The sequence below is a fragment of the Amblyomma maculatum genome, chromosome 4 (assembly GCF_055883805.1).
Source record: "Amblyomma maculatum isolate TAMU_Amacu chromosome 4, ASM5588380v1, whole genome shotgun sequence".
In the NCBI taxonomy this organism is placed as follows: Eukaryota; Metazoa; Arthropoda; class Arachnida; order Ixodida; family Ixodidae; genus Amblyomma; species Amblyomma maculatum.
Genome location: NC_139347.1, coordinates 120,224,944 through 120,234,935, shown reverse-complemented (window position 1 = coordinate 120,234,935; position 9,992 = coordinate 120,224,944). Strand labels below are relative to the sequence as shown.

Here is a 9,992-nt window from a genome sequence, read left to right as displayed (position 1 = left end):
AACGAAAGATGGCAGATTTGTTAAAATCTTTACTCAGTGCCAATTCTGATACCACTGCCTCTCGCTTAGCAATATATTTCAATCGGACTGCATTGCCACTATTTCCTTGTTAATATATTTTCATTCTGAATCGCGTCTACTAATTTTTGCCAAGTCATTTGACCGCCCGCCTATAATTCCTCTCTCCAACAATTTTAAAGCTGGCAAGTGGAGACTTCTACACGCGCCTTTGCTTGACAAATTCCGCAATATTTGCACTCCTAGCGATATCGTTTTAAAAGCTCGAAGCTTATATTGCAAGCACATCGCACCCAACAGCGCTAAAACCGATCCATGGGTGTTCACTTTTTTCACAAAAAGAGCATTCCCTTATGAAAATGGAATTTGCCTTTTTACTTCCTTTGTTTTTCCTTTTTGCTTCCTGAACAGCCTTCCTATAGACTTTTCCTTTCTTTTGACTAAAGGAAGTTTCCTTTGAGCTCACCTTGTTGAGACTTTCCTTTCTTTTGACAGAAGGAAGCTCATTTTTAAACTGGCTCTCTTTGGCAATACCAATAATGACCTTCCTTCGTTTGTCCTCAAGTAAAGAGGAAGTAAGTTCCCTTTACTCTTTATGCATCATAACCTTCTTTTTTTGTTCTTAAGTGAAAACATACGAAGCTCATTCTTTTCAGCTCTACTTCTCGTTTTTTTTCTTTCATGAGTATCCCTTGCACTTTTTTAACTTCTGAACTTTTTAGAATAAACCAATCATACATTTATCAAAATATACACAATCGCATTCGTTTCTTTGCTGTGCAAGTAAACATCATTTTCATTTTTTTTTCATTTTATTTTGAATCCATGCTATTTTTTTTTTTTTTTTTTTCATGCGCTAGATCTTATTTTTAGCGCGAGTTTCTTCTTAGTCACCACACAAGGACCACGAATATTCACCCCTTCCTCCCTTTGTCCTTAAGTGGAAAGATAACTTTCTTTTCATGCATTTCTTGTGCTTATTTTTGTGTGTGTGGCATTACTTGGTCTATGTCTTGCCCCTCTGAATTTTTTTTACATAAAATATAACACATTCAAGAATTTTCATTCATGTTAAAGAATGCCAGGTGGTTCAAATTCATCGCTTTCGCAGCCCGCTGCTTCGATGGCGATGCATGCGCGAGACGGCGTCTACATCTGTGACCGCTGCTTCAGCACTCTGACACGGTACGCAACGAAGCTCGGCGTAGGGCTGGCAGGGTTCTTCAGTATTTGGGTCGGCACCGCAGCCTGGCAACGCTTGGCTCGCAGCGACGCTGGCGACGCTGTTAGCAAGCGCGGCCTGCTTCCGTCGTGATTTAGTGCACCTCGGTACGGCGCGACGTTGACGTCGCGCAAGTACGCTTTTACCGCGGTGGCACCTCCAGTGCGTGCGACAGGTAGGCGACGGGTAGGCGGTTATCGCAGCACCATCGATAACGGCTTCAAAAGCCTGCGGTTAAATGCACTTCACGATATGCCTAGTGCCGGACGTCACACTATTCACGAAAGTCAAGCTCGTTTACCTCCTATCACAGTTTAAAGACCAGCAATTAATACGTCGGCGACGTCGGTACCATCGTGCACAAGAAGCCCACGCAGCCGAGGTTACCAAGTACTGCCAGTAAAACCAACGTTTTCACGTTGAGTAAAACCAATGAAAATTGACACGCACCACAAGAATTCCGCTTCAAAAAGAAGAGCGCTGCTGTTGCTAGTGACAATAATTTGTTTAAATTATTTGCGTTTGTTACGCATCACATATCATAAGTAAAAAAACAAACTCTTAAGGTTGTTTTTAATCATAGTTTTTATTTTAAAAGTTTGTTAAATTTGCAAAAGTGAATTTAAAATTTTGATTCGTTCGAATTGGCGCTTGAGACTCTAGCGCTATCGTTTTCGTGAGAACAGCCGGCGGCATACTTCACTATGTATTTCATGACTGTAGGAAGTTGATTGTTCGCGTTCGTTGTGTTCGTCGTGTTTTCACAGCGTGAGTAGTGCAAATGGCCGATCACGTCTTGGTTAAATGGGCGACCGCTCAGAAGTGGTACGCATACCCCGTAAGAAACCTACAATCAGAAGAACTGCAGGCGAAACTGGTCGATAATCCAAAATACTGGAAGATTATTCTGAACCAAGGAGTGCTACATGTCCAATGGAAGGAGGGGTCGTACCGTCGTACTCTCCTGCGTTCAGCCTCGGAGTGGGTAAGTAGTCAAACATCTCTTGTCTCTTTTCGTTTTCGTAATAATGTTCACCGGTGAAAACACCTTCCTTTGCTACTTGCGGTGAGTCGTGTCGCGAAATCGTTTACATGCCCGCATTACGACCGCATTGTCTTAACCGGCAGGTGACAGTAGTGCACATGGTGCACGGGGTAGACAGACAGTTGATTCCGGGAATTACGTGAAATAAAAAAAAAAAAGCCTAATGAACAGAATTTGCGGAAATAAGTAGAATAAACGTGCCTGCTGTCGTTACGTGGACCTGATTCTCCCTGTTTACACAGCAAATGGCATTTCTAGGTGTTTCGTGATAACAGAAGTGGGCTTCCAATTTGGGCTTCGTAAAAAAAAAAAAAAAAAAACAAAAAAAAAAAATCCTGTTTGTACCGTTGTCTCGGTACGGTGCGGCATAGAGAATGGCAGCTCCTTGATTATTGAAGCTGATTTAGAACAAGTTTTAAAGATGCCCAGGGTGCTCGTTCCGAGACAACTGGTAGTGTAGCAGCGAAACGGACGCTTTCACAGCTGCAGGCGACTGAAGTTTAAGCAGATAAAAGCGCCCAACGTTTTGTCGCATTCATTTATTTTCATGTTCATTTCTTTGTTTCTTTTTATTGAAGCATCAAACATGCTTCCTTTCTTCGCTACCAGCCTTTCTCCAGATTTCGCGCAGAGAGAGAAAACTTTATTTCAAAAAGAAAAAGAAAGGAAAACAAAAGAAGAGTGTGTGTGTGTGTGTGGGAGGGGGGGGGGGTGCAGTGCATGGAGTCGCCATTCCAAGACCGCAGTGGCCTGGGCTGCCGCTTTTGCCTGAGTTACCAGACTACGCTGGGTCGCTAGGTCAGAGCGTAGCAAGGCAAGCAGTGATATCAGTTACCAACAGCATAATGCTTAGTGGGTGGAACAGCACGAAAAGACGAAGCACACAAGAAGAGAGTGTGTTTCGTCTTTTTGCGCTGTTCCACCGACTATGCAATTGTACCAACTCGCCCAACTGTCCATCCTACTTCAAAGCATAATGCTGCAATGATTTTTAGCTGCCGATCTAAAAGTTGCTCCCAGTTCATAGGGTACGGCCAACAGGTGGAAGAGCACCACTCTCTCCGCTTCATTTTCAATGCTGCTGTTGCGCTTTGCCACTAGTTCAGGACGAGGTTGTCTGCCACGGGATCGCGTGCTCCCTTTCATAAAGCTCACGACTGTACACGGGTACAATCCCAGCATTCATGGCCGCATTTCAGTGGAGGTGAAATGCAAGTTGACTGTGTACTGTATGATGTCATTTGCATATTAAAAAACCCCAGGTGAGCCCACCACTACGGCATCCCTCATAGCTATAGCTTAAGTTGCTTTGGGACATAAAACACCATGAACCTACCATAAAGCAGAGTGGCTATGTTTTACGGTATGCGTGGGAGCTCAAACTGTTTTTCTGGAAATGCATCCTTTGTTTTGTCCACTAAAAGTGGGCATTCTGCCCACTTGAGCAGTAGTGATGCTGGATGGTGTCAGCTCGCAGTTAAACATTACCGTGTCCTTTTATGTGCCAAGGTTTGCTCCAGGGCTAATGTTCCTCTTAAGAGTGTTGCTTTGAACCCTAAACAGTGTCCATGCTACGTTTCTCTTGTCAGTGGTCTTCATTTGGTCACTATTTTGCTAATCTCAATATGTGGAACCAGATATCTGCACAATGCATTATACTGAATCATTTTTCTTTGATGCATTTGAGTGCAAATACAATTTAGTGAATAGACCTTGCCACATGTCGTTTTGCAGGAAAACTGCAGCTGTGACAAAATGTCTAAGCCAACAGATGCAAAAAAGAGAGTCCTGGAGCTTGAGGATGAAGTGGAGTCTGCAAAAAAAAAAGAATGAAGAAATATAAGGCCGCAAGAGATGAAGCACGTCAGATGCTTGGTATGTGATTGCTTTTTTCTGAAGCCATTGGAATGCTGATCTCCATTGCCATGAGACTGAAATTATTTGCTGTCACCAGATGCTACGTAAAGCATAGCAAATTCAAGTGCTAACTCTTAAATGAATAAGACCTCTTGGTCTGTAGCACATCCTAGTAAAAGCACCAGTAAGATTATGTTGCTGCAATAAGGTTCCCCCTACACTGAGGATTAGGATTGGTGTTCTTCCTGTAGTTGTCTTTGCAACACATTATAGGTGGTGTACAGTAGTGCTCAGCTACACCGTGGCGCTGCTGCATGACGCCACCAACCACCATGCTTGCAGTGCACGTAGCAGATGAACTGCTGCCACTCCTGCTCTGCAAGCATGCTTTGTTTGTGTTACAGTGACTTGCGTGTCACATGTCATTGCTTGGGATCGGCATGCATCTGAGATTGAGCCTGTTGTCGTATGTGATAGCTGCATGAAAATGCATGGTAAACAAATGCCACTCAAGGTGAGCACCTGTGCTGGTTTGTGCTGCTCAAGCCGAAGCTGAAAAACAGGCGCGGGATTGAGTTCCTTTCTGTTCTGGAGTGGTCGGTGACAACAACGCTCCAGTGAACCCGGAGAGCTGCATTAGGTTCAAACACATTCACGGAGTATAAGTTGTAGCCAGATGGCTGCGGCAGGTCTGTGGTGCTCTTGCATTACTGTGGATGGCATATCTGAATGGAACCCTTGATTCCCTCAGATTTTAACCTCAGAGTCTCCTGCAAATGATGAGGTGCATCTAGAATAAGCGCAGGAGGGACACCAAAAAATCTAAATTTGTATGAAATTATCATATGTGGCCTCGTCCTGTCTTGGACCTTGGAGTCCTTATGGCATGCGCTTCATTTTACTGTGCCATTTTGGTCACTTAGGTGGTGTTTTTTTTTTTCTCACAACAGGAAATTTATGCTTGTCCAAGCTCGGCACCTGGCTCAGCAATCTGCCTAACTTAACTCGGTCACTACACCATGTTAGCAAATGTCGACACGAAAGACAGACACGAGATAGGTGAAGCATGGGCTATCGAGTATCAGCTACAGACTCGAGTGTCAGCCTTTGTCCAAATGTATGGCGTATTGCTGCCGCCATACATGTATATTGCATGCTGACCTCTTCAAGGCCCTTGCTACCGACAAACTGTTTCAGGGATGTGATCTGACTAACTTCTGTTAAAGCGCTCACAGCTCTCTCGGCATCGTCATCCGCACCCATGAATTCATTCTAAGCAATAGCAGCACCCGTCAGTTGCACTGTAGTTACAACGTCCTCTGCAGTTAATTCAATCCAGGCATTTCCACAGCGAACAAAGAGATCAGAAGTGGGATGTCAGCATTGGCTTCATCAATTGCTATCAGCATCCCCTAGATTATGTACCGCTGATAGGGCGCCTTGAGTGCGTGAGTGATGCCAGTGTCTAGCAGCTAAGTTTTGTATGGCACATTTGGTGACAGAAAAGGGTTGGTCATGCAGTCAAGGGCAAAGAAAAGGCTTTTCTCCTGTGGTGAATGTTACATGGGCTGCTGCTGCTAGTGATGAAATAGTATGTTTTGTTTCAGCTTTCCTTTTTTTTTTTTTTTTCAGATGTTGCTGAGCTGGTCAATCAGCTGACGGAATCCGTTAATGCTGCGTGTACAACACAAGCAGTTGGGCCGCCAACCGAGGCTCAGGTTAGTTGCTTTAGTCTAGTGACTGCATGGTTGTCCTCATTACTGCCTTTCTCGATGAAACTTTTTTAAGGGTCACACAAGAACTTGGTTTTAGCTTTATGATAGCACTGCCACAAGTCATGCACTTCCATTGAGAAGTGTGCAGGGATAGGGAAATGAGGAGCTCATTATCCATGTGAATGAAGTCAGCAGTCACTGAATTCAGAGATAGGCAAGAAGCAATGCTCTTTATGATTGGTTGGCTCTTAGGGTTTAATGTCCAAAGCGACTCAGGCTATGAGAGATACTGTAGTGCAAGGCTCTGGAAATTTCGACCACCCGGGGTTCTTTAACGTGCACCGACAACACAGAGCACACGGGCACCTTACAATTCGGCTCCACTGAAAAGCGGCTGCCGTGGCCGGGATGCTCTTTATGAGGCTGGGCTCACAGACTGCATAATTAGTAGCATAATGATATTTTAAATGAATGTCATTTTAATAGAAACGACAAAAGACAGTGCTATGTTCTTAAATTCGTCAAAACAACCATGAAAAAAAATCCCAACTGCTTCCTTTCATTTTAGTGACTGTTACTTCATTCGTGTGTACATTGATTTGGAAGAGTTTTTGTGAAAGCTGTAGTTATCGGAAGTGCAAGGTTACTTTTGTTTACGCTTCCTGTTCTTGGGCTATAGCAAAGCCCTTTTCATCAGAAAAGAGATTTCCATTAGCTTGTCTAATATTCAGAAATTTCTTAGGTTATCGATCTTGGAAGGCCATCTTTTTGCACTACAACTCGAATGACGCAGCTGGTGCTCCTCTAATTAGTCATTTTAGCGACTTGGGCCAGTCATCATGGTATTCAAGGTAATGTGCAGATAATCCACTTGCACCTGACAGCCACCTGCAGTGTCACTCTGGCAAGTCAAAGGCAATTAACCACCATGGTATTGCCAGGAGGGTCTCCTTTGAGAAGGAGTTGTGGCTTCTTAAGCTGATCCAACAATAGTTCAATTTCACTTTAACCCCTTGAACACTATTATTTCGAGATTTCTAGCTAAAATTGCTTAAAATTAAGATATCGTTAAAGGCCCCATTACATGAAAATTTGTTGTCTGTGTTCGCTGGCAAGTGGCATGGCCGAACACACATTCTTCGATGATTTGTGTGGCTTAATGAGACCACATGATATCCAAAAGTTAGGAGGAGCTGCTAACTCCGGTCGTTCATTTGAGGTGGGAAGGTGAAATATGAATCAACATTCCAGTGCTCTTCAATGCTGAGTCAGGCTTGCTACACCTAGGCTACGCAGACATGTTGATACAGCTTGGCTAAAGCAGGGCTTTATATGTTGGATGGTAGCCTACACTGGTCGCATCATACCCTTAAAGGCGGAGCTTAAGTGTCCCTTTAGTTTTTATTTTTACTGCTGGTTTCTATTGGTAGTGTAATAAAAAAGGAGGTATCCGCGACAAAAATATTTGAACCATAAACTAAGTCAAATGAGCGCAGTGAAGTTTATTGCTCATTACGTGAAAAATCAACTGCCCGCCAATAAGCAGCAATCTAGTCGAGTAACATATAGCGAGGTAACTGGAAATGTTTTACAAGGGACGACCAAGAATGGAAGCCCAGGGGGTTTCATCGAAATGTCAGTTTTCATCCACTGACACAGAACTCGCAATAGTATCGTCTGAGCTGTCATCATCTTCGTCGGAAGAACTACTCATGTCATCACTGTCGTCTTCGCTTCCCATAACAATGCAAAAATTGGTGTCTGAGCCATCTTCGGATGGCGAGGATGGCAACGAAGAAAAGCTTCTTTCCCGCGATGACGGGCCAACAGTGCATGCATTGCCTCTACCAGGCACCATTTTCTCATTAAGGCTGCTTAAAAGGCTTTCAAGCGGTAGAACAAAAAGCAGTTAACGGGTCAGTGGTGCCATCTGTCAAATGGCGCATGACCTAAGCCACAGAGGAGCGCTGTACTCTCCTAAAACTCTCAGGGTGAGGATCTATCCTGCAAGGACAAGCTACACTCGTCCAAAATGGCTTGAGGGCAGCTTTACAAGGACGAGCTGCTTGTCCAAAGCGCTTGAGGGGTTAAATTATGAAAGCTACCTGTGCAAGCTGGAAACTAAACGTTGCCTCAAAGTAGCACATACAGAGCAGGGAGTGCATGCTTTTACTAAACCTTCATTGGCAGTTTTTTTAATTGGTTGAGCTTCTGATGTACGAAAAGGATGTTAATATTTTTAAACAGGAGGTGACAATGTGGGTACTGTGCTCTGTCTAAACTGGCTTTTAATGGCCTTTGCAATGTTAATGATGAGTAAATCTTTTTATTTTCTGACTTTTTTTTTATTGTTGAAATGCAAGCATAAATTAGGTCATTAAAAAATCTCTTATTTCTTGTTTTTTCTTCTGCTATAGCAATGCACTATTAGCACTCAATCCTTTGCGGGGCATTATGTGCCCTCTTTTTGGCTAGTTACCTTAAATACATAGTACACAATTGTCAGGTTACGCTAATAAAAATGTTAAAAGATGTTTGGCATCATTCAAAATTAGATCAAAACACCGCTCGGGAAGGTGTCAAAAACATCCAATAGTTTTCGCATGCCTTCATTGTTGTACATGTTAAAGTACAGCTTCTTGAATGTGTATTTTTACTTGCAAACAAATGACCTTAATTATGCGTTTTGGGGTTTGTTTGAATGTTCTGAAGCTGGTCTAAGTTTTTTGTTGTTTGTAAAGCCCCTTCATTTTCTTATTGCATATCAAGGAATATTGTTGTATGTTACAATACTGGTCATAGTACTAATATTTGCTTTTTGTTCTCGCAGGTGCAGATTGGCAGCAATATTATGGTAAATCAGCAGTTGATTGACTGCATGAAACTCAGTGCGGGCAATCAAGCAACAAAGTTTGCATGTAACTTGGTGCGGGTTGTGTTCTCACCCGAAGAACTGGAAGAAAGCTCACTCTATGGCCGTGTCTGCAATGCCCGCAAGGAAGAAGCTCCAAAAAAGGCACTGGGCTGCCCAAAATTGGATGCTGTTATCTGTAAGTCCTCGAGCTCATAGCCTGTGCATGTGATGCAAGAGCATTCTGAAATATTGTCCAAACAGCTGACTTTTCAGTGATGGTCAGGGCCATAATGCTTGCCTTAATGCATAATGCTGCGGTGCCTGCATGGCGCTCACACTGTCCGTGCTCTGTATATTTAATTTAAAAAAGCTAAGGAAGGCTGGATGGACTCTAGCTTGTTCATTGCAGTCATGCTTCTAATGTTTTTTTTTTTTTTTTTTGCAGCCTACACCTGCTTGCTCAATGGAGTACTGGCCAAGGTGGTCACCGGCAGTTGCGCATGTTTGCACTGGGATTGTGGACAGTGATCCGATTTTTTGTCACAGGGTCTTCGAAAGCAGGCCTAATTGCAAGGCCTAAACAGAGGAAGTACATCTATTCAAATAAATATAAGCTCATACAAACAAATGTTTCAGTCTGAACATACTTCCTTCGAACATCCACCAAATATCCCATAGTCATCATTCCTTTGAACTTCCTTTGAACCAATAATTGGCCACTGCCTGTGAACTCAACTCAAACTGACAACGGTCTGTTCACTGGGAGCTCAAAGGAAATTCACAGGAAATTCACAGGATGGTCAGAGAAAGTTAATTCACTGTGAATTCAAAATCAGTAGCCAATTCTCAGTTCAGAGGAAGTTGCTTCCTTCTGACTTTTTTGAGTTCACATTGAACTCAAAGGATGTTCCCATTTTTATAAGGGTTTTAACACACCCACAGATATCTGTTTACATTAGCGATGCCGCAAAAAGATCCCGAAGAAATTATTCCTAGCTTCTCCCACTTCAATTTTTTAGCAGAGCAGTGAGAGATGTCTGCAGAGTGACCCTTATTTCTTTACTCAAATTTTCGAAATTCCCTGCCAGCACGACTAATATGCGCGTTCACAAAGTGAAGATTCTCTTATTACCCCTGAGACAACCTGCACTGAGGCGTCCTAGTTCTCCCCACTGAAATCCCACAATCGCTTCTGTAGGTTCTCAAGAATGTTAACTGAACATTGCAGCAGGGCAAGAAACACTTTCCCCTGCAAGGACAAACGATTCGCTGTAAATGCAG

At 43.2% G+C, this 9,992-nt stretch overlaps 1 protein-coding gene across 1 annotated transcript; it reads left to right on the top strand.

Annotated features, from left to right (window-relative positions):
• Positions 1-1,884: 1,884 nt before the first annotated feature.
• On the top strand, positions 1,885-9,636 carry LOC146192248 (uncharacterized). The gene is made up of 5 exons (XM_084602411.1): positions 1,885-2,225; positions 4,020-4,160; positions 5,775-5,860; positions 8,688-8,907; positions 9,157-9,636. Exons 2-5 carry the CDS (start codon positions 4,115-4,117, stop codon positions 9,237-9,239), a joined length of 435 nt encoding a protein of 144 aa, XP_084458537.1. The 5' UTR covers positions 1,885-2,225; positions 4,020-4,114; the 3' UTR covers positions 9,240-9,636.
• The last annotated feature ends 356 nt before the right edge of the window (positions 9,637-9,992 follow it).